The 25,837-nt window shown below is 33.3% G+C and overlaps 1 protein-coding gene across 17 annotated transcripts in view; it reads left to right on the top strand.

Moving 5' to 3' along the window:
* LRRFIP2 (LRR binding FLII interacting protein 2) overlaps positions 1-25,837 on the top strand; it is a 52,633-nt gene that overhangs the window by 20,255 nt on the left and 6,541 nt on the right. For 2 of the 17 annotated variants that reach the window (XM_041714556.2, XM_002198955.5), the window contains 5 exons: positions 13,657-13,701; positions 14,389-14,502; positions 19,379-19,549; positions 19,835-19,927; positions 25,676-25,808. In XM_041714556.2, coding sequence (XP_041570490.2) covers positions 13,657-13,701; positions 14,389-14,502; positions 19,379-19,549; positions 19,835-19,927; positions 25,676-25,808 — 556 coding nt within the window. Of the gene's footprint in view, positions 1-1,140; positions 1,195-2,309; positions 2,376-6,175; positions 6,251-6,982; positions 7,031-8,665; positions 8,720-11,200; positions 11,309-13,656; positions 13,702-14,388; positions 14,503-14,910; positions 14,983-19,378; positions 19,550-19,834; positions 19,928-21,914; positions 22,008-25,328; positions 25,431-25,675; positions 25,809-25,837 lie in introns of all 17 variants that reach the window. The other 15 variants (XM_072924042.1, XM_072924043.1, XM_072924044.1 and 12 more) reach the window with 15 other exon arrangements.

The raw sequence follows: 25,837 nt of genomic DNA, 5'->3' as shown, positions 1-25,837 counted from the left end.
ATTTAAACCTCAAAACAAACAGTATAGAGAGGAAGACTAAAATGTCACTATGAAATGAACCTACACTCCCCCCCAATAGCAATTTTCTGGCAGAGTTTTAAATAGGCCTGTTTAATACTGAATTGTTATGAAATAGTTTTAAATACCCAGTGAAAATGCAGATGATAACCATGTGACCATAAGCAATAAGAAATCTAGTCTTTCTGGAGGCAAAGCCTTTAATTGTATAAATAATTGGCTTACTATCTTTAGAATAGTTCAATATATTGAAAACTGTAGGAAATAAGTAAGTTAAGGAAGAATTCCTACTTTTAGAACTGTGTTGTAGCCTCCAAATGGGATAGTTTTAAAATTAAGGTGATTCTTAACATATTTTCATACTGTAACAATTTGAGATGCTTATGGCATGTGAAATATGTTTTGATTTTAAATTAGTTGTGGTTTTTATCTTGCTTCTTTCATATATTCTCTTGTGTGAACCAAAATTAACATTCTCTCAACTTTAAACAGAATAAAATATATTAAGGTGCCTTAGCTAGTTGTCATCACTCAGATTTTATGAGTTTGGTTTATTAATTTCGCTGTCACTGTATAGCAAAAGTAGCTGTAGAACTTAAAACTGTTTAATTTTCTTAAGAAGCTTTGCTCTTCTAATAGAGAAGAAAATGCAAAATATATATGAGGCAACTGAGAATAATACTTTCTCTTAGGGCTCAAATAAATTTGTAAATTACTTAAAATCTGAATATAGTAATTATATGGTACATTTCACACTAGTGTACTTGTAATTTTGTAAAGCTCTCTATTTTTCCTTTTATTTTTTAATTTAAATAGTTTTGTGCTTTTTTTTTGCATTAATATATTAATCATAAGAAAGGCTAACTGACTACTGAACACTAATTATTAATTATATTAACCTGCTTTACTTATATCCCCTAGTGGGATATCTTGGCATACTTACTCAGATCAGGTGAACTGAGCTCTTCTGACTTGAATGAGTTTACTTGCCACCATGGATTATTCAAAATGACGCACAGCATTAAAAGTGCTAACAGCATGTTGCTCACTTTGACTTTCTGGTATTGTGTCCGTTTTTTTTTCCCTTCCTTATGAAATAACTCTGCATTTCTTCTTTCTCAGGAAGATGCAGAGAGGGCCAGATACTCTCACCAGTCCAGTCGACATTCACTTTTGGTTTGTGTTCAAACTGTATACTTTTTTATCATAGCCTTCAGAAACCAAACCAAAGGAAAAAAGGGTTTAGAGTCTGGTTTCTTTTTCTAATGGAGAGGATGAAGCTTCAAGTCTCCTAAGTTATTTGCAGTTTTAGTCATTTAAGTAACATATAATGTTTAAGTTCATCTGGTGTTTTATTTCCATCGATGTTGAAAAGGTAGTTTATTTTTATGTTTCAATCTTCCAGTCTTTTCTTGCACTTTGAGCATTACTGTGTGTCTGTAGTATTTGTTAAAGAAAAGGTATCAGTACCTTAAGATACAATTTGAAGAAGAGTTTGGTGTGATGCAAGAATCTCTTTCTTGGAGGAGCTGGGAATATATTATTCATTAATGGCAAAATATTTAGCCAAATTATGTAAGGTATCCCAAAGTCTGCTAACAAAAATATTTTTGTATAAGCTCTTTTATATCATCTTTAGGTCATATATCTATTGCTAAAGAACAGTTTTATTGAGGTTATGTTAACATTTTCCCGGTCTTGGATCTGCCTAGAAATCAGCTGGTCATTGATCTTAGTATAGAGGCCAGGAAAGGGACAAATTAATAAAATAAAAGGGTTGGGTTTTGTATTTTGGAAGTTGGAATGAGCTGTTTCTTTGTGTGACTTTAAAAAATGGTGATTATGACTTGCTAAGAGGTCTTTGCAATTAAATGTAGTTTTTGATTAACTGAATTGTGTGTAATGTCATGCAAATCCTAGTGTTAAGTATTTCTGCAATTTGCCACACAGGTATTTTTACCAAATAATTTTGAACAGTAAATGCTTTATCAAGAAAACATGTAAAATATGCTATGTGCAACTCTTAGAAACTTGTGAGCTGGTACAGATTTGCTCAGATCTGCTCTTGTCTTGGCTGACATAACAAATATGCCAAGATGGATATTAAGTAATTGGCTGTTGTCTAAACAAGAGGGTTTGAATTGGGCAGATAACTAAGCTCAGATTTGGAGGGCTTACTTAGAATTTCTTTGACTGTCTTGGTTATTTTCTGTCATTTAGTGAAGAGTAATAGAATTAAATTGTAAAATTTATTTCATATTTTGATATATTCTTATAATATAATTCTCAAGTGTTCCTCGGATGTCAGCGCATCTCACAGGAGCAGAGCAAGTACCTCCAAAAGGAGAGCTCTTGTGGTGTGTAACTTGGAATGAGCACACTTTTTACTTAGTGTGATGTGTTCACATTGTAACATTTTCTCTACTTACCAAAGCAGTAGTTTGGTGAAAGCATGCTTATAGAACATGGTATTAATGCTGCAATGATTGATGTAATCAACTAGTTTGTGATGGCAAATGTGAAAGCTGAAAGAAAGAATATTTACAGATGTGACAGGAATTCATCTCTTCAGTCATTCTCTCCCAATGTCCCCAGTAGAGAACTAAAATAAAATGGAAAAGGTTGTCCATCAGCCTCGATAGGTACAAATATGTTATTGAAAGTTACAACAGGAAACATTTTCTCTTTTACGTTGTGATTTTAGAACAACAGACAAGGCTGAAATACAGAAATTTTGCCTTTTCAGTAATGGGTATTTCTGTATATTTGTGGTATTCCTAGTTTAGGCAAGTTAAACCTTTTTTAGTAGACTGTTTAACTGTTAATAGTTATAAAAAGTATAAGTTAAATGTCAGGATGATAAGTGAGTGATCTGTCTTCATTCTCTGATAGCAAGGTTGCTTATTGGAGGTAATAATTAGAGACAGAAATTGTTTTAAAAAATAAATAAGTTGATTAAAACTGATCCAGTGACTTCTGGATCCTGTAGGTAATACTTTTAGTAAAACAAAAAGGGACCATAGTCTGTAAATTACATCTACAATATTAAAATGTCATTTAATATATTGTTAATACTGGATGTATTTGCTCCTCCTGAAAACACTTAATTCCTCTGTTCCCAGCTTTAATTCCTCCCAGATCACAAAATACTATTTCCCTTCCTCCTGTAAAGTCTTTCATGCCCTGGACCCCATAGGCAGTGACCTTCCTGAGCCTAAGGTGCCATGGAAGGTCATTGCATCATGGTGAGTTGCACAGCTTAACAATGGGGCTGATGTTCCTTTAGAGTGCTTTGCCTGTGTGGAGATAAGCCTTTTGTTACATAACCTTGTAAATGCTGTCTCTGTTTAATGAAATCTACCATATAAGACTTGGCTTAATTATTTAAAATTCTATTACTAAAATCACATTAAATATTTCACATAGTGTAGTGCTGTCTAAAATTATCTCACTTTTCATAAATTGGGATGCTGTTGGGGAAAAAGATTAATTTTTATTAGGTGGTCCAGCCTCAGAATGCACTTCAGATCATGATAAATGGCTATTCCTTCATGTTGAAATTTTCATTATTAGTAGAATATGTTTTCTTGCGATTTTCTTGTAAGTATTTTTAGTCATTCTTTGAAATAAAAGCAATTTAATTTTTTTAACATTGTGATTTTCACTTTAATTTTCTTTTACTTTAGTATGATGACACTAAGGATAGATCTGCAAGATATTTGGTCCCTCTATGTTAATACTTTGCATGGCTTTGAGGGAAGACTGTTTTTGTGCTTTGTTTCTAAGATGTAATGGTACTAACTATGACTTTAAATTCTTGACTTTAAAAAGTATATAAATGGGTACTATCACATGTTCAGACCTAGAATACTTTTGTAATTCTAATACTTTCTGTAGCCTACATGTATAATTTTTTTTTCAGGGAGAAAAGACACCTGTCTTACAGCAAGCACTTTCTAGCATTTAGTTGTTATTTCTAAACTTTGCTGTAAAGTGCCATACAGATTAGACTTGGAGGATATCCTTGGGGAGGAAAAGTGTGTATGCATCTATTTGTATTCTCCATTACTGTATAAAAATTTTAACTTAATCTAATGGGAAGTTATTTCAGTCCAGAAAATATGCAACTGGTTTGTATATATTTACTTAAAAGACATCTATCGTATTTTTATGAAGTGATAGTAGATGGCATCACATTCTCAATGGTATTATGCCACGTAAAATCTGTGTTTCTTCATAAGAGGCAAGCATCAAGTACCACCAAAAGGAATATTTAAGCAGCTTAAAAAGCTGTATTTGTTTAAATAGCAGGGTTATCTGAATTAGCTAGCAGATAGGCAAGCACAATATAGTGCTTAAATTAGTCTGTATTGTTAAGCTTTTTTAGTTTGTTTATTGGTTTAAATTCTATAAAATGTGAGCACTAGCTTTAATCCAAACCTATATTAATGAGAATAGGGTTGATTATAGTTTCATTTGCCAGTTCTTTTTAACACAGTGATAGAAGCGTGGCCTATTTTTTTCTAATTAGGTAGTTAGAATTTCCTGTGTTGTTTCTGTTTTAGGTGATAAAACCCTTAAGTCCTTATGTCTGTCTTACTTATATTTTGAGATTTAACATGCTGTTATATAGTGTTATTAATTCTCTAAATTTCATTCTTGGAGTCATGCTTACAGTTAATCTCAAAGTTCAAAGGAGAAAGCTCTTTATTCCCATAAAGGTTTATTGGATAGTTTTCTAGTATAATATTCCTTATAAATATACTAAGTGTGTAGCATCATGGAGAAACTTGTTAGCTTCCTGACATTTGCATAAATGTTTTTAGGAAAAAAAAAACCCTCATATTGATCAGATTCTGACCTCCAATTTGTGTTTGAAGCTGCTTTCGTATCAGTGCAATGCCATCAATGGAATCAGCTGAATAGAAATCTTCTTTTGATGGAGGCCTGGAAAAGGTTCTTGGAACTATTTAAAGGTGGCATTCTCTGCATTAAAGTTTATTCAGTTGGGATGGAGATATGTGTCCTATTACTCCCGCTTTGTCCCCCTGTCACATAGTTAGAAACATTTTAGATGTACAGCAGATTGAATTTGCCATAGACCTTGATGTTAATCCAGTGACTTATTGAGAAAGGCATGAGGCTTATTTTGATTGTGCTGAAACTATTCCAGGAAGTTTGGTGTTTAACATGTGAATATAGTGTCGATAAATGAAATATTTTGGATATAATTTTTCAGACAGTTTTTGGTACTGATGAATTAGCAACTGCATTAGGGGTTGGGGGCGGTTCAGGTTAGAACAGCAGTGGATGTTTGTGTTGAGACTAGGCTGAAGTACTTTTGTATTTACTTATTATTGTATTACAGCATTTCTCTATGTGTTTTTGAAGTGTTCTTTTCCTGTTCCTGTAGTTCCTGAACAAATGAGCAACATGAATATTTCTGCTTTCTGTTGCCTTTTGAGATAAGAAGTGCTGTATTCTGCAGGCATTACTTTTTGCCATGTTTTTATCTGTCTGGTTTTTCTTTTTTTTTTTTATGTGTGTATGAATTTTTTGCCTCATATGTGCATATATATGCAATTTGTGTAGAGAATGTCAAAACCCAACAGAAATAAGCCAAAATATAATTGCTAGACTTCCAGTATGCACACTTGGTGTAAAGAATAGTGGTAAGGGTACAGGCTATGCTAGTGTCACATAAGCATCCAGCCCCAATTCAGTTATCAGATATTTCTGTCCTTCTCTCTCTCCAAAATACTTCATAATGGTATCTAATGTAAAAAAGTAAATAATTGTACTAATTATTAGCAAGTCCTTTCAGTTATGTTTTTCATGCATTGCTGCACTTACCAAGCTTTTGGAATTTTTATTTTATTATGGAGGAGAAATACCAAAATTATTTACTATTTTGTTTGAGCATATAGAAATACAGTTAATGCTGATATACAAAGTACATAATAGTTTTGAGGCTTTTATTATTTACTTGCTTTAGAAAGATACATGGATTTGGGGTTAACATTAGGGAAGACTTTACAGCATTCTGCACGAGGTGTAAGCTTGGGAACACTTGGGTAATGTTAAGACAAAACTTTCATTTGCAAGAGCTACAGATGCAACCTTTGTTTTCTCTCTTCTTTCCTTCCTCACCCCTCAGAGTGGAATTTACTATGATCAAAGAAACTATAGCAGCCTTGGATATAGTAAACCAGTTCCTTCCTACCGTGTTTGGGTCTGTCTCTTTCTATATTAATTTAATTATTTATATAAAATACATATATGTGGTTTTGCTTACTTATGCCATATGACACTAACTTATCTCTCTGACACTTGCAATTATTACAGTTAAAAGTGGTAACAGTTGTATTTTTTGCTTGTAAAGGTTGTGTTTTATAAAATTAATGTGTAACATGCAGATTACTCTGTTACGCATGTGAGGTTTTAAATTTAAAGTAACTTCTGTTTCATGAATCTGTATAATATACAGAAAGCAAGAGGCAGCTGTGATAGTTGCTGTTTCAAATTCTTGTCTTTTAAAAATAACAAAAAAAAGTCTTAGATGTTTAGCACCATTGCAGTGCTTTTTTCCATCTCAATATAAATTATAAAATACTGATATATTATGAGATGAGTAATATCTTCCAATACCTGTAGCTGTGGTCATGGCCAGGTTTAAATAACTAACTAGAGAAAACGGACATGTTATTTGAGAACTACTTAATTTCTTCACTCTCTTCCACGAATCTACTTGAAAAAATACTGGATTGGTTTAATAATGTTTAAATTGATTTCAAAGATAACAAGCTTTTCTGGAGGCGCCCTTCCTGGAAGTTTCTGTCTACTAGAGATAGATTAAAATTTAGTATTTAAATCTTTAGGACTTCTGTGGACTATAGAACATAAATTTAAAAATTTATGTATGCAGAAAAAGTATTTCTGACTTGTTCTGTTCTTCACATTATAGTCATCTTCTCTATACAGTGATCCAGTGGCACCAGCTAGGAGTTACAGGGTTAGTACAATATAAAGCAATATCTTAACTTATCTTTAGATGTTTGGCCTAATATAAATATAAAATTACACTTTTCTTCATAGGCGTCTCCTTTAAACACTGGTTTGATGAGAAATACAAGTTTATTTTGTAAGCACCCTATGCATGGTTGCCTTAAATGTGTATTGTATGGCCATGAGGCTCAACGGTATTACATGTGCATTTCTGGGATATTTTTAGAGTAGCATTTTCTGTGTGTAATTTTTTGGAGGCATTCAGTTTAATTTTCTTAATGTTGTTAAATTGCCTCTTAAAAGTATTTTAGTAGTTGCTGTTTTACTACTCTTTTTACAGACAAGCATAAATCTGGTGAATGCAACAATGATGTTGAAGAGCACTGGGGTTATTAAGTTAATTCAAGCACACTAAATGACAACTGCATGTCTGATACTAAAAACAGTATTTTAAAATTTAAGCATTTGGATCGAAATCAGGAGATTACTGAAGTTTGTGGTAAATACACCTTGAATACTTTTAAATAGGATGCCATATTTACATTTTTTATGTGTATTAAATTTAATAGCATGAAAACCTAATCTGCATCTTTACAAAATCAAGAGTATCTAGTAGTGCCATAAGAATGGCTAAGGTAGCTCTGCAAAAAATTATCTTTAAAAACTGGCATGAACGTCTGAAACGTTGCGTTTTGCTGCTATAGTAGTTCAAATCCATCTTACACTTCCATTTAGAGACATGCTAAACCTATGTAAAAAATCATCAAATATTATGTAGTGTATTTAATTAGTTAGTGAGATCTTCTTTTGCACTTGGATTACAAATAGATGATTTACCTTTTTTGGCTTTGTGTATGTTCTCAAGAAAATATTAGAAGATTCAGTGAGCAATAAAACAATACAGTAAAGACTGCTATTACATATAACTCTGATACGTATATAATTCTAATTTTTGCTGGAGTTTTCTTCATAGGGAGGGACAAAGCAGCATGAAACGTTTTTTTTTTTTTTTTTGAGTTGAGTTTCTCAGCTGCGTTTATTATCCACTGCATAAATAGATTTCAGCCTTGCACCTTTAAACATAGCTCTTTCAGGAGAATGTGCATGAGTGACCATAAAACAAAACTGCTAAGTGTACAGCATAGCTGCAGTTCCCAGGGTGTGTTAAAACGTCTGTAGGCCTCAGAGCAGTTAAAACCAAATTGCAATTTAAATGTTTAATTTAGTTATGCAACTAGTTAAGATTTGATTTTTTAAAAGTATTTGGCTGTTTTTTAAGGGAATTCTTAGTGACACATGGAAATAGATATGCCTTGTAGTAATAGTAAATGCTGCTGAGATTCTTAAATAATTTTTTTACACAAAAAGTATCCTACTAACTGGAAACACAGAGGATAAGAAAGTACATGATTCTGCATAGGAATTGCAGCATATGAGTGTGGCATAATAATGGCTGACTGGCTATACATGGTGCTTCATTCCTTCTTTCTCAGGCTTTGTTGTGTGGTGATGGGTGACATAACTCAAATAGTTCTTGCACTCTTAGTGTAATAGGCCTCTGGTTGTTTCTTTCATTATCTTTGTTCTCTGCAGACAAAAATCTATGAAAGTTGTGAAAGTGTCCTTCATAACTTTTCTTTAGCCATCTGAATACAGTTATTCTTCAAGAGCAAGCTCAGTCCGAAGTAGTCCTGTGGTGAGCATTCCTATGCATGATTTGATGAATGCTTTGATATTAACACATCAGCAGTTATGAGTATGTCCACTTGGGATTGTTTCACTGACCAACACACAGATTTGATTTTTCCATTCCACATAAGAAGTTTTGATTTGTAAGAGTTGTGATTTTTAGCGAGATGTAAATATTTAGCATTAAGACAGTAAACTGTAGAAGGAATTTGTTTTTCTAAATATCTTTTTAATGTTTGTAATAAACAACTAGTTTTGTTGTACTTTAGTTGAAGTATAGCACATTGTTGGGGATACCACCCTATGTCATAGATGGAGCAAGCACATGAAACACACTACAGTACATGTGGAAAAGTCTTTTTTTGGGGGGAAGAGGGTTAATGGAAACTGTTATATCATGTAGTAAAAAGTTTTCTCATTTTTTTGATAACCAATATACAAAATGAGAGAAATTTGTTTCTGGGTCTGTATTGTATTAAAAGTGTCATTCTAAACTTGGCTCTTTGTACTGCAAAGTGATTTTAAAGAGTTTTATTTTGCTTCTGCTGCAGAACAATTGTCTAAGTTTCATTGGTATAGCTGCTCATTTGTCATGCCACACAAAACAAAATAAGCTATCAGTGTTCTAGAATGGACTAAATTGCAATGTTCGGTCCTTTTTTAAATTTCTCACATATTAACAGTGTTATATGTATTAAACAAATAAAACCACATTTGTCAGAAACTAATGTTTTTAGCTACAAGAGATATCAGAGTGAATTTTCGAGGGTGTAGGAAAAAGGTAATTTTGCTTTGCTTTATGAAGTTCTAAAATGTGACAAGTATTGACATACCTATGTAGTCTCTTGCATTGTGAAAACTTGTCTCCTTAGATTTTCTTAACACTAAGATAATTCCTTAAAAGTATGTACTTTAAGATATATAGGAATATATATATATCAGATCTCACTGTGTATATGTTAAACCAATAATGCCAATGTATATTCACTCACACTACTGAATGCTTAATAGAGTTCAAAGAATTTGTTTAATGAAATAATCCTGAAAATCTGATGATGTAAAAATCTTATTAAGAATTTACTGCCTACTGTTTCTGTGGCTTGTATTTTGGTTTTACTCTGGAGAAGTCAGGTTAGTTCTCTCTGAAAATCAGAAGAGCAAGTAGGAGAGATCTAAAAGGTAGAAAACACTTGAGAGAAACAATGTGATGCTTCTCCATCTTAAAGTGTATCAGTTTTGATGAACCCATTGGGAAAGATACTAGGACTACAAAAATTATAGAAGGAGGGACAGCAAGGTTTATTAGGTATATGGACTTCTCAACAGCCAAGAGAAGTGGATTTTGAATGATAGACCAGTGCTGTCATAGATTGCAGCCTGAGTTGTTCTTTTGCTGTGATCATAATAAATAAGAATAATTCTCTTCGGTATCTCTATATTTTGTGAAATGCAAGTGCAATAGGAAAGTTTAACCAAATTTCCAACTATCAAAATTTACCTAGCTAGCTACATTTAATGAAAATTAAGATATTGGTTTAAATATAGATGTAGGTGAAAAATAGCTGGAAAATTTGTTGTCAGAGAAGTAGAACATAACATAGCAGTGACAACAAATACAAATTCTGTAGTCCTCAAATAGCATAGTCTGAGCTAGATGTTCATCAGTAAACTGGTTTTTGTATGCCAGTTATATATGTAACTTTTAGACAATCTTACTAGCTTTTAATCACATAGATCAAGTATGAAGATTTTTTTTGATCGTGAGAATTGGGTAAGAATAATATATTTTCAAACTGTTCATAGAAGGATTTTTTCTCCTATAATCACTTTCACTGTGAACATTGTATTTAGTTTTAACTTTCTACCGTTTGAAGTAGAATGTTATCAATAAACTTATGATAAACCCACTCTTCCCATTTAATGTTGTGTTTTACATGCATAATGTTTCTCAGTTGAATATTTCACTTGAATTCCCATGGCAGATGTAATTGCACGTAGATACATTTTGCCTTTTTTAACAAGAAATGTGTAGCACTAGCATTTTCCCGCACCTTTTTAGGTGCCAGACTGATATACATCTTTGGGGAGTAATTTTGCCTTCTAGTGTAAGACGTCTTAAACTTAGGAATGAGAAGAAGCCCAAATTATAGCTGGCACCATTTGGTTTGTGTTGATTTGAAAAATGACAACATTTGTAGAGAAATAATTTTTATTGATCAGTTTATATAATTTGTCTTTTATGATCTGCAAACTTTTTGAAATTTTTGTAGTTTGTTTTTGACCCTAAATTAATACTAAACCCTTTGGTATCTGTTTTTTTCTTTTTTTCATATTACTCCAATTGACAATGATAAATCAATAAAAATGTTCATTGTTTTTAGTGCAATAATGGAGATTTAAGGTAGGATTTTTTTGGTTTATTAAAAACTTTTGTTCATTCAGTGATGTTATATTCAGTTCTCTTTTACCTTCTCCTTCTCTTTTGAAGTCCTCTGATTTTTCTGATCAAAGTGAAACTACTGCTGATTATTTCAGTCGTTCCAGCCACAGGGGAAGCATTGTTTCGAATGCAGATTGTGGCCAAGTTTTGAATAGTGTGAGTGTAATGCTTTTATTTACACTATGGTGAATACAGCAAAACTATGGATTTTCTTTTCATACTCTGAAGAGTAAATACTGTTAAAGCATTGTAAATTACTTAAATGAAAATTGGTTTGTTGTGGAGTTGGGGCTTGTTTTCATGTGAAAATGCACTGAGTGAATTTTTAAAAAGCATGCTCCTTATTTTAAAGGAGATTTTGTCTGTTGTTAGAAGCATGTGACAAGTGTAACACTTCACAATTTTGTGTGTGTGTGATAAGCTTAGCAATCTTTTAAAGACACAAATATTTTTCTTTTTTTTAATGGAAATTAACTGTGCTAGGGCGGTTTTTGTGTACTTTTGGAATACTGTTATTTCTTTTCGTGACAAAAATACTTAGAACTGTGCCTGCATTAGTGCATTTTAGTGTTCCTTCATCCCATGTGAGATTTTTTCAGAATCCATTACTGAAGCACTCCTTGCTGGCTGTGCACTTGTACAGAATCCCATGTCATTCAACAGATCATGTTACAGGAAAATTATCGTGATAGTTTTCCTGTGCAGCTCCCTTTAGGCTGACCATTGTTTATACCAAACCTAGCCACCTTCTCTTTCTTGCTGCTGTAACTTCTAAAAATTATTGTTACTCGCAGGCAAAACTTTTGTGTTTAATAGCATGGAGTAAAAGGCAAATTTCTGTTCTTAGGTATATCTTTTGAAATAGCATTTAGGGTTAGCACATGCAGTGGGTAGGCAGAGAGGCTTAGAGGAGGTGAGGAGGTGTTTATTTAATTGAGCAAAAGGAATGGTTTGTGGTGATCAGCAGTGTGTAATTGCTTGTGTAGGTGAGAGCCAAAGTCTTTGTGCCCTTGCCAAGCAGTGCAACAAGGGCCAGCAACCTCACACTGCAGTTTAGGACTTCAGACCAGACACTCCAAGAAGCTCCACAAGGACATTATTGTTGCAGTCTGTCAGGTTACAGCAAAGCTGCAGAGCCTCTGTGTTCAGGAGCTGGTGACACTTTGCTAGATCAAGCCACAGCTGTTGGCTGTGGTTCTCCTTTAAATGGGAGACTGAGAGCTAGACTACTCTCGCAACCACTTTGTGACTTTGCATTTATATGATATTTTAATACTGTTACAATGCTGTATAAGTTGTAATAATTAATGTTATTTATTCTCTATACATTCTCAAATCATGAGAGACTAATTATTTCTCCAGCTTAAAATTTAGCTCTTTTTTCCCCATAATAAAGCTGACTTTCTGAAATTAATGCTCTGCTAAAATAAATGTGGAGGCTGAGACTGAGTTATGTTGCCTTCTCAGTTGCTTGTGTTATCATCATTATTTACTATTAGATTCGAAATTTATAATTTTATTTAGGTTAATCAAATGTATCCTTCAGATCAATTGGATTCTTCATATCATTCTATCATCATACTGGTGATAAATATTTGCAATCTATAATTTTAGTACATCACTGGACATGGTGAATTTGTCATGAAGAAGCAATGTTGCTTTTATAGAAACCTTAACAGGAGGAAAAAGGAAAGTCTTATCAAGTATTGTTTCTTCTGTGATTGCAGTAGACTTTCAAAACTTATCCCTGGCATAGAGAAAAACAGCTGTTCTTTGAGAAGCAAGATATGTGTGATACCATACTAAATACATGTCTAATCCCTCCTGTTTGGATTCACAGAAATGTAGAAAATGTGGATATCTACAATATAATTTTGCAATAGCAGTTTCCTAAGAAGGGAATGTGGTAGTTCTTTTCCTTAGTCTACAGTAGATAAAATATGAATTGAAATTATTTTGTAGATTGCTTTTACTTAGTACACTTCAGTTATACACTTTTACCTGAACCAGTTTTTATTGTAATGTAATCACAGGTGACATTAAAGAGATTGAATGTACAGATGTGTTTTCTATAACTAGGGCATTCACCCTGCTGTCACTGACTGCCTTAAGTGGGTACCTGCATGAAGCTTTGCATCTGTTATGCCATCTAGTATTGTAGTGATTACTCTTGAAATTTAAATACTACTTGAAATATATATTTACATATATAATTGCAATTTAAAAGAGTAAACATATTTTGTTGCTCAGTACTGGTAATGGCATTTTAAATAAGAAAAGTTTCTGGCTTTTTTATTTACAAGCTTTTTTCTTTACATTTATTTTGTAGTTGAGGTAAAAACTATTTTTTAAGCTAAATATTGTTTTTCCTGTCTTGGTCTATGCTATCATCTGAAATTTTAAAAATGGTTTTATTTAAAAATATTTCTATCTCTTTGAACAAAAGATGCTAATTTGGTAGTTCCTTATTACAAAAGATAATCACGTTCCCAATTCTCTTTCAGCTGGAAGAAAAGAGTGAAAAATCACATTCAGAAATATTTTCAAGGGTAAGACTTTTTAATTTTAGAAACTCTTTTAGAATTACTTAAAGTCAGTGTTCATTCACAAATTCGCAAGTGTTGAAATAATTCAAAAAGTATACATTCAGTGTATTCTTTGTATTTTTTGTCAGGGTTAGCTTGCAAAAATATTTTTAGATATAATTTTCTATTGTCCAGAATTAATGGTTTATGCTTTTTATTTCTTGAGTGAAAAAATTTATTCTTTAGTTTACTTTTGGCCAATAATAATTTTCTATACAATTTATTTTTCATGTGAGAAATACTTACCAGGAAAGGCTAAAATTGAGGAGGCTAAGGCTATAAAAATCCATATGATAGATTCTCATTATAGGCTTTCTTCTGAATCCTGGATGACAGAATTATAATAGTTAGTAATATTGTAAATGTCTACAGTATTTCAGCACTATTATCCATCTTATGAATATCTTCTGGATAGATGACTCAGAATTCTAATGTTCTGGTACACTAAGTCATCAACAAGAAACCAACATTTTACAAGAAAAAACACAGGTGCTGGAAAATACTCAATGGAAAATACTGTCTGTAAGCTAATATTAAGAAAAACAAGAGAGAAAGCCATGCTGTGACTTTGAAGAAATTTACAAAGAGTATTATCAAGTATACCAGAAATAACCATATGATTCCTGACACAATGTTTTTCCCTTTTTTAAGCCCTCATCTCGCAATGCAGTAAGTGCAGCTCCTCAGAGTGGCAACTCATCTAGGAGAGGAAGTGGAGATGCAAGCAGTTTGCTGGATCCTGATGCCTCCCTCAGTGAATTACGGGTGAATTGCATTTTTAGAGAATTTGGAGCTAGTTTAAATAGGAAGATTGTTTTTAATAGAGAATTTATATTATAATAAGAAAATGCTATGAGGATGTAATTTTCAATAATGAGGTATTTTTTTACCTTCTTGGTATTTTATCTTGGTTTGTGTTCATAATTATGGTTTAAAAGTTTGGCTTATTAAGATAAGATTTTATTTATGTTGAATTTCAAACAATTCTGTGCTATTTGAGATGCCTTGGAGTTAGGGTTATAAACAAAACCTTAATTTCCATAAATTTTAATTTCTGGGAATTATTGCAGGCTTTGTCATTTGACAAAGTGCATGTAAACCTTTTAATGCTTTTTTAACTTTAAATTATTCCCCCATACTTCTTATGCAATGGTTCCTTCCTATGTCCTGCAGGATATCTATGATCTTAAGGACCAGATACATGATGTAGAAGGGAGATACATGCAGGGACTTAAAGAATTAAAGGTATCAGGGCTTCTCCCAAGCATGCATTCTGAATGGGTATTTTGCATAATGGAGTTATCACCAGTTTCACTAACGTATAGTGGCTTTGCTAACAATTTTTAAAATTTCTTTAAAGCATGTATCTAACTTTTAATGCATGAAGAGCATCAGCTTAAAATGTACATGAGATTGCATGTTTATTATTTGATTACAGTTAGAAGAGTTAATACTTTTTGATGTTTTTATATATATAGGTGTTTTCTGATAAGATAATGAGGCGTTCAGTTTATATTTTTAGAATTTTGTTAACAAAGAAACATATGTACAAAATAATTACTAGGTATTAAGTGGGGAACAAAGAAATGGGAGATAATTATGGCAAAGAACTTAAGAATTAGTCCTCCAGGTTTCAGCAAATACTTCATATTAGAAAGCAAAACCAAAATAATTATTTTGAAAGATGTGCTGCTAATCATTTTAGCAGGCATATTGCTTGCAGGAGAAAATGAATTTTGTTTTAATTCTTTGTCATAAAAAAAAAAAAAAAAATTATGCTAGTTTGTATTCTCATTATTTTCTCTAAATCACAGATTGGTTTTTTCAGTGCTAGGCTAATGAGTGCTAAGGAAGCTTTCCTGTCTGGCAATCCTGTATCCACTGTGGTAGTCACATTCCTACCACCCCAGACTTTCACTGCTGGGGACAAAACCCTCCAGTGAGTCACCAAGTGAGTCAATGGGTGCTGCACTAGACTGGCTACACACACCATTCTCACACTGTCAGTCAAGGTTTCCTTACAGGATTTGCCACAGGTTTCCCAATAAGAGAGTCTCAGATATCTGATTTCTCTAAGTACTTTAATCATGGCAGATTATCACAAAACCAGCTCGAGATCAAGCTGGGTGCTGCCAACCAGGGACCCTGAACCAAGCAATACGTGGGCTTTTGTTTCCACAGTCCATGCACACAGGGGTGTAGGGTCTTCCTGCTGAGCCATTGGCTCCCCTTGTATCTCTGAGTGGCCACTTGCCTGGCTGGTGCCACAGGTTCCCATGCACCTTGCTGTGCAAAGGCTCAGTGCCCGATCACTGCTCGTGCTGGAAGCTCCAGTCATTTCCCTCTACTGAGGATGCAATCTGCAGTTTGTACTGCAGCAGCACACTGAGCTAACTACGTGTACTAGGTGTAGTCTTCCACAGGAGATTTGTCTCTATTTTTGCTTGTTTAAATTAGTATGTATGCCTTTCTTTTATACATCTTCACACAATTAACAGTGCAGTAAATTTAAAATAATCCTCCTTTTCACTGTTTTATATTGAAGGGATACAGAGTTCAAAAATTATGGGGCTTACAAATCTTTTCCAGACATTTGTTCTGTTCTCTTTTCTATTGTGTAATTGTGTTTCATGTAAAAGTAAAGAGAACTTTTCATATGTTTTATATCCATATAGAGACTGAATTAAATGAATGCTTCTTGTATTAGAGCATGTGATGGTGATGTATATATCAGCTTACTTGAATTTCTTTAATTTAACAATACATTAGCTTATATAGTAAGGGGAATATATGTAATATGAGCTGTTTAGTGTTGCAAAAGTTATTTCCTCTTTGAAGTATAACTTTACCTTTAAAGGAAACGTTAAACCTGATAGCAATATGTTCAGATGAAGTATGCTTTGGTTTAGTTATACTGACATACAAATATTAAAAGCATTTCAAAGAGTAGTAGATTACAAGATTATTAGACATAGACATATGAGACATAAATGAAGTGTAATGTGAGACTGCTTCCTATTTTCAGAATGGATCTAACTCTCACTTTTGATGCGTTTGCCAGCATCTCATGATTACTGTTCTGACTTGTGGTTAATCGATTATTATTTACTGTAATCCATTACAGTTACCAAAGAGCACAGTGTGCAACAGTAAGATCATCATCTGTGCTTGGCTTTCAGAATTGAACTGGATTTTATGTTGTTGATAATACGGAATAATATGTTCCTAGGTTAGTTCACATTTCATAGAGATTATTTTTTTTTTAATTAGGAAGGTACTGCCTTTTTCTCAACTTTTTCTCAACTTATTTTTTTTAATTAATGACATTCTAAGATGATGTTTTAAGCCCCAACCTAGTCTTGTCTTTTAAGATTGGAGTCCTGGAACACATGGCATACAGTAAGAGGCTGAGACAATGGGCTTTGATAAATCTTGGAGTAGTGGTTGGCAATATTGTTGCTGTTTTTAGCGTGTCTGATCGGAGGCAGTGGAGAGTAGAGGGCAGACTTCTTTGCAAGGGAAAGAAAAAACAGACAAAAGTTGAGTTGTAGGAGCAGAAAATCCAGTTAGAACTCAAGAAAAAAAGAGTTTTCACAAGAAAAGCAAACACTGGTGTAGGTCATCCAGCAAGTTTGACCATCTGCAATCTAGATTTCTGTAGATACTTAAAATGGAGATGAGCTGTGAGCAGCCTGGTCTCAGCTGACCCTCTTTAGTTAGGAGATTGGACCAGCTGGATCTCTGCCAAACTAAATTACTACATGACCTCAGTCACCACATTCACAGAAATAATCAAATTGGACTTCTTCCCTAGTAACATTTTTTTTTTTGTTAAATTTCATACCTCCCTGTGAAATTACTATAGCATTCATTATAATCCTAATATTTTCTTTTTTCTACTCTAAACTGGATTATTCTTTGAAAGTCTTTAGGTTTGCTAGCTCTAGCATTTTGTTTTGCCAGTCTTTACAAGATTTGTTGTATTTACAGCATCACAAAAAGAAATGCTTTCTCTGGTTTTAATCTTCAGAATTACTTGCATGCATTTAGGTTTTTTTTTTTTTCTTTTTTCTTATCCTGAGTCATCTTTGCTGTTTCCTACTGCTTCCTAGACTATAATGGCACTTGTCTTATATTTTCACAACTTATACTGTTTTGCTGTTTTGTCTCTTCTGATCTGTAATTATTTTTTCTGGGGTTTCAAAAAATTGTATTTCTCCAGCAGACATTTCCAGAATTCAGTGAAATAAATACATGTGATTATGATAAAATTATAAAATATAAAATACATACTCTAAGGACAGCTTTCCCAAACTGGAGGTTTACAACATGGAATAGTGTGTGGAATAGTGTTTGGGGATAGGGAATTTTTTTACTTTCTTATAGCAGAATATTGAACTGTGACTTGTTACTTATAAAGAGAAGACATGACTGTAATTCCAGAACAAAAATGATTGCATAATTTTACTGTTTAACAGATAGTGATCTTAAGTATTTTCTTAGAAAACTTAGATTGCTGCCACCTTCTCAATATATTAGTTTTAGTGTTCTATTTTCTGGAAACCCAAGCTTCATGCCCTTCCTGTACTAGTGTTTCTACTATCAAAATATAAATATTTAAAAATGGAGATAGTGCTACTTATACCTTCAAGGAACAGGCAATGAAGTACAATGAGATTTGTAGTAGGGCATAGATCTACTTTGTCCAGGTATTGGCTTAATAGTTCTTTTTCAATTCTAAAATTAGGACTCTGAAAATCAATTTTTATTATTTTCAAATCATAGAATGTTAAAGGGTTGGAATGGACCTTAAAGATCATGTAATCCCAACCCCTATATAATGCATATTGAAATAAAGGCATGCTTAAAAGTGCCTAGAATGATAGTTTTCTAATTATAAATGGTTGACATTTGTTACAACTCTGACAAAAAAACCCCAACTATAGCCAAAATCAAGATAAAATAGTAAATGGGGGAGATTTGTCTAAGAGGCATGCACACTTTTAGGTAGAGAACCAAGTTACATGCTTTTTAAAGAAAAATTTAGTAAGTAAACCAAAGATAAAATATCTGTTTAAATAACAAATGTTTTTTACTGGAGTAATATGGCTATCTTAAAGTCTTGAATCTAAGGTCATAGGGCACTACTTAAATAATGACCATTAAGTTAAAGGTACTCTTGGAATTATTTTTGTGGTGTCTATTTTACTGATTTAATTGTCCACATTCTCTCTGTTAGATTTGTTGCCTCATTCTGAACCCTTTTGTCATGCATGCCTTGAGAGCAATGATATTACTACTAGAATTACTACTATCTAGCTTCACTAGAATATGAAGCTGTGATATTATTAATGTATCCCTGTGAGTTGCTGTGAATGTGGCGGGGTAGAAAAAGCAAGTGGAATATTATCTTGTATTTTTCATGCCTTTGTAATGATAACTTTTCATTGTTGTGTATGACTGAAGCTGAATAATGGAACTAAACTGTTACTTGGTATCTCTAAAGAATATATTTCAGAAACAAAAATGGTTGCATAATTTTAATGTCTAACATCTCATACTTTAACATTATGGTGGTATTTTAACATTATAACCATGCATCAAAAAGTTAAACTAATGTGAACTTTTCTGCTATCTGTAGGATTCACTAGCTGAAGTTGAAGAGAAGTACAAGAAAGCTATGGTTTCCAATGCCCAACTAGACAATGAGAAAAACAACTTGATTTACCAAGTGGATACTTTAAAGGATGTTATTGAGGAGAAAGAAGAACAGATAGCAGAGTTCTATAGGGAGAATGAAGAGAAGTCAAAGGTATTTTTCTTTCTACTTATAAAGTACATAAATCTAGACTACTTAGTAAGAACAGTTGAAAATATTCAGAGTAGCTTTACTTGTTAGTATTGGGCTTAAGTCTTTATGGCATTTTTTCTCTCTACAGTTTATTAAATAAAGTCTTCTGTGTAGTAAGTGTCTGGACAACTTATTAGACCACTTCAGTGGTTTTTTAACTGCTTGGTAGGTATAATTTCTCAAATCCTTGCAGTAATTTCTTACATAACTAAAAATAAATATAAATAATTTATTTATTTAATACAGGAATTGGAAAGACAGAAACACAACTGCAGTGTTCTGCAGCATAAGCTGGATGAACTTAAAGAGGGCCTTCGACAGAGAGATGAATTGATAGAGGTATGTTCATATGAGTGTAGGATAGAATCTGTGCAAGTATGTAAGGTGTAAGATTTGAATGGGAATCATACACAAAACAGGATTAAATATTATCTTGCATTTTTAATAAATAATGTATCTTGTTTTAGTGGGTAGAATTTAAGCTACTGATCCTCCTTAAATTTATGAAGCTGAAAATGTCTCGTTTTCAAATGTATTATATCTTGCAAAACCTTTAATTCCTGTGAGAATTGCGGTTCTCTCATGAATGTTCCTGGTATCTTTTCTTTGTTCTGAGGGAAGAATTAATATTTGTGTGGCCAAAATAATTTTCCATAGCTAAAAGTTCTGATGCATGGATAATACCAAATGTTATTCTTTGCCTTTCCCAAAAGTTTCCATTTCAGTTATTTCTAATTTTTATGAGTATCAACAATTGAAGTTTGCCATACTGAATATTTCTTTGCTTACCAGTCAAGCATAATACACAGCAACACTGGTCAGCATGTTATTGGGCCACAACCATGTTGCTGGGTATGCAGTGTGTTCTTTGCCCCTCTCACACGGTTCTTTTTCCCCTTTTCCCTTTTGTTTCTGGAAACAAACCCACCCACCCTGAAATCGCAGAGCTATTACCAGTCTTCATTTTAAAATGGTCCAAAAAGAGATACATATATGAATTGTCAGCAGTATATGGATGTCCATTTCCCAATTATTTTAGTTGGAAGTTGTAGTTTCAGTTATTACATAATTTTCCCACTGTCTCTTCATTGCAGTAAAAATTGATTATTTTTAAGTGTATAGGCCAAAGTCCCCTACTGTCATTTTCAAAAGCTGTGTAATAGTTCACTGATGCTTTATTTCTTCACTATATTCTTGTGCTCTCTAGGTGGTAGTACTGTAACTTGAAATGGTTTCTGAAAAGTCCCGGTTCTGTTTTAGAAGTATTTTTGCTTCATGAACTGGAGTTGATATGTTAATAGCAGAAGAAAAGGATTAAGATTATCATAAGTATCAGCATTTTGAGTTAGCATAAATGCTGATGAGCAAAAGCCCTAAAAAGTTCTGTTGTGTCTCTATTGCTTGCTCTAAGTTATCTTTGACTTCACTGAGAATTAAACAACAGCTTTGCATGCTCTTGTTTGGGGCTTTGGTGGGGTTTAAGTATACGAACTAAGAATATACAGTAGATTTTTCTGGAGTGTTTACTTTGGTAGAATGTAGCATGTGTCAAATAGTCACTAATACATCCAGTCCCTTTGAAGATTTGACCCATATTTACCACCTGTTGTGTCTTTTCGCCATCTATTAACACTAACAAAATCTAGCTGAAGACATGTAGCTTTTTGCAGAAAGACATTGTCTTCTGTTCCCAGATGTAAAATCAAGTTCACTCCTTAAGAAAGAAAAAAGTTGTCTCTAGCCCTTAAAATTCTTACGTCGTCTTCATAGCTAAGCATTTAATTATGTTTGCAGGGGAAGCGACAAAATGCAGCGATAGTCAGCTAAAAAAGTAGGACTACACTTGATACGTATTCACATAGCATCAGAAAGCAGTCAGCAGTTGTCTTTTGCTTCCTGGATGTTTGATTCAAACTCCCTTCTTTGTACTTTCAAGAAGATTATTTTGTAAAAAATTAATAAAACCAGTTGTTAACATTAATATTCACTTCCAAAGAGGACTTGAAGGTATCCGGAAAGTACAGCAGGGTAATTGTTTCTATCCACAGATTGCAGTGGGAAAAGTCACTAAAGAAAAGTAACTCTAGCTGCAGTAAGTTTTCCCAACAGCAGTGATTGAATAGAATTAAATAGCATTCTCTTGCATGAATTAATGAGAAATACATTACATTAAACTGCACACTGTTTCTGTAACTTCATGCTAATAAACTCTTCAGTTGACTTTTATACTTAGTTTCCTTTATCTATTTTAATGTTTGGGATTTTTTTTTTCCATTTCCTTACTTCTCTTTCCTCTTTTATTCTTCCCTCATCCTATTTACCACAGGCGAATCAACGTATGCAGGAGAATATAGACTCCATAACCAAAGAAGTGTTTCATCTCCAGGAGACAAATAATTGGAAAGATAAAAAAATAGGGGTATGCATGAAATATAGGAGGAAAGCTGTTTTTTTAAATTTAGAAGTAGATGGATGCCCTCTACACCCCAAGGAATTCTGTGTACTCCAAAGAAATTAAGGCCACTCCCAACTTAAATAAAATGTTTTGCAGTCTTTCTTTTCTTCAGAAAATGAGCCACACTTTACTTGCTTAATGAAAAGTAGTACTAATTAAATCTATAACATGAACTGTTACACATACAAATTTACAATTTTTTTGCAAAATTTTTGATGGCATGCCTAGTGGTAAAAGATATGATCTTGAATTGACTTCTGCAACCAACTTGCACATTCCTGTATTGTACTACTGATACTTGCAGAATTGGTTAGCTTGGATGCGACACTGAGCCAAGCTAGTTTTGTGATGTGATACATGAAATACTTCGGGTGTTGAGAATCATAATTGAAACAATGGTTGTATGTGACCTTTGGAGGAGCATCCCTAAGGTTCATGTATAGGAAAGAGGGTGGTACAGAAAGAACTGTGCTGATACTATGCAGCTAATGTAGGTCAGGCAGGGTTTGTCAGCTTTGCTTCTGGTCAGGCAGAAGTTGTAGAACTGAGTCAGCCTTACCATCAGTGGTGACAACATGTCTCTGAACTTGTGGCTGTGTTGGGGCACAGGTAGATTGCCTGGTGGCAATAGGGAGTTGATTGGAAAGTCTTTAAAAATTAATTGTCTGCTCTTGACAGCTCAGGGGTTATTTCTCTCCACCTGAATTTTGTACCATATTGCAATATATGCAGATTTCTTTGAAAATTGTTTTATTTACTGGAGTTCAAGTCACCTTGAAAAGCTGCCTTTTAACTGGTGGTGGCCAGTTCAAAAACTATGCTGTCTTACCTTTTTTCATGTTTCAGTCTTTCTCTTCCATCATAAAAAAATTTCAACATTCTAAAGTTTTCTGCACATTCTTCTGAAAGCTTTTTATCTTTAATTTACCCTATCCTTTCCATACTTATTTCTCACATTTGTATATTGGACTGTCTCAATTCGTGCAATATTTTTGTGTGCTTTTGAATACATTGCCAGAATTAGTACGAGTATATCCTCTATTCAAATATACCTACCAGCCAGAATGACAAGAAAGATATATTTTCCTTTAGCCAAAATTACCCTGCCAGTTTTTATTCTTATAAACACCATAACTGGTTATTTTTCTAGTCAGTTTTTTTTTTTTTTAATTCTCAGAATTGAACTCTCTTAGAGAAGAAAATGTAAAAATGCAGCTCTCTTCTTTCTCATATTTAAAAATATTTACTTACTTTTCTTAGCTCACAGTTTTTTGAGTCTTTTTCCCTCCTATTGCTAATTTTTACTCTATTCCAGCTTTAGAAGTCTCTGCAAAGCTTCACAATGTAGTTTATAACTAAAATTGTAACTGAATTTTGCAATGCATATAAGACGTTTTAGCTGTTTCAGAAAAAGAAAGGGAGGCAAACAGAACAAAATAGCAGAACTTTGTTTTACACCTGCCTTCTTATGTTGTCCTGTTTTTACAGTGCTTGAAATTTGTGGTTATATTTGATCTTAAATTAGATCAGTTTGAGGACACTGAGTTACAACATTGGGTTATATTCCTGAAATACACAGTTACTGTACTGTTTAGTGGCTCCAAATTTTCATTTAGTAATCGCAACTCTTAGTTTAGTATAAAAGTTACAAAGGCTTTTGGAATATTTAGAAAACAGGATTCCAAACATCTCTGGATTCTGGCATATTATCAGATTTTTGCTCATATAAGTATGGTAAAATCTGTCTGCAGAACTTTGTTGTCCTGTTCCTGCCCCAACAGAAGAATTGCAGAGGTAGATTTTGTGCAAAATCCATGTCATATTAAATTAAACCCTGAGTGTACAAACACTAGGATTTTTACTGGTTTTGAATGATTACTTAGAGCTACATAGGTAGAAATACATAGTTATATCAGTTTCACTTCCTCCCCCATCAGAATTTTCTGATTTCCAACACTTGTGTTATTAGGGAGTAAGGATAGAAAATATGTTCGGGGAAGGTCAGCATCATCACAGGACACTGTCAAGTACACACAGTCTGTGTCTGTGATCCTGGGCCACTGTGTCAATTCTCTCTAGTAGTGAGCTTACTTGCCCTTCTATCTCTTCCACTGTTTTTCAAAAATTAAAAAGATATATGTGTCTTTTAAGTAGAGCACAAAATTACATAATGATAAGGTTTGTCATGCTATTTATAATGTAGTTAGAGATCTAGTGTGTGCTAGGAAATAAAAGGACATATTACAAATTTTAAAATTAAGACGTCAGCTACTGTTTTCACACATGTTGAATTGCCTTTATTTTAAATGTTACATTTACATATGAATAAATCAAGTGCAACAGCACTTGTCAAAATTTTCTGTTGAAACTGAGTAATGCTTCAAAATATTGCTCTAGTATACAGATTCTAGATTATTATTAAAATATAGCATCCTGAAATTACATGAGGCAAGTACAGCACAAATATATACACCTTCATTTCTTTCGTGGTATCAGTCCATTCCTACACATTAATGCATAGCATAATGTTTAGTTGGATCATTTTCTTGACCAAACTGTATGTATACTTTTGCACTTGCTTTATGATGATTATTTTTAATTCATGCAGTATTGTATGCTGCCCAGTCAAGTAAATGTGTCCAACTAAGTGCCAGGTAACCTCTCCAGCTTAGCTAGGCAGACCTATCTACACCCATATTGCACTTGCTAAAATAGTGCTGCTAGTGTTTGCTGCTTTTTTTTTCCTCTAAAATGGATTGCTTTGGGTTTAGTAAATAGTGTTGTAACCCTTAAGCAACTAGTAAATAAACTAGTATTCGTGAGTGGATACATTCAAGCTCTTCCATGATGTATGATTTCTACTTCTGTACCTTATAAAAGGCAGATAAATTAGTTCAATAGATGTAATGTTTTAGGATCTTTGCTATTTGAGTTTCAGCAAATTTTGTTTATTGCTGCAGAGTGCCTGTATGAAGAAGAATCACTTACTCTTTTGGTACTCAATTTAGTTTATCAAAGTTTACCAAAGGATAGAATTCACTGAGTAAGAAAATCTGTCAAAAAATCTAAGACTTGTCTGGAAAAAAAATCATGACAAATGTAGCATGAAGTTAGATGCAACTTGTAGAAGGCAGTTATCAGGGCTGTATGTTACTATATATTTTAAAAGCACATTTAATTTCTTTACTTATATTGAGCTATTTGTATTTACTTGTAGAAAATCTATCTGCTGTCATATGCTTTTTCTCTGTGCCATTCTTTTTCTTGCTATCTGCCTGAGCCCAGGCCCTAGAAAGACAGAAAGATTACTTTGACTGCATTAAGAATGAGCGAGATGAGCTCAGAGAGGAGTTGGCTGACCTGAAGGAAACAATGAAGAGAGGACAGGTATGTTGGCAGTAGTTACTTTGCAGTAACAAATCCAGGAATGGGGCATGGAATCAAGGTCAGTAAAAAGGCGGAAGAATGGTTACTATTGTGCACTCTGAAAACCTGACCTTAGGGTAGGATAAATGGTCCATATCATTGTAACTGTTTCAATGAACTTGAAAGGCTCTTTAAAAATTTATATGTTGATTTATATTTAGCACTTCTGTTGTCTGACTAGTTTATTTTTTGTTTTGCATTTTTAGAAACATGGATTAGTTATAATTCCAGATGGCACACCAAATGGTGATCTAAACCATGAATCAATGGTTGGTACAATAACGGTTGTATCACAGGAAGCTGCTCAAGTCTTGGAATCTGCAGGAGAAGGACCACTAGGTAAAAGTATCCTAGAATACTTTATAGAG

Source organism: Taeniopygia guttata, chromosome 2 (assembly GCF_048771995.1).
Source record: "Taeniopygia guttata chromosome 2, bTaeGut7.mat, whole genome shotgun sequence".
NCBI classification, from domain to species: domain Eukaryota; kingdom Metazoa; phylum Chordata; class Aves; order Passeriformes; family Estrildidae; genus Taeniopygia; species Taeniopygia guttata.
This window is presented reverse-complemented; position numbering and strand designations above follow the sequence as displayed.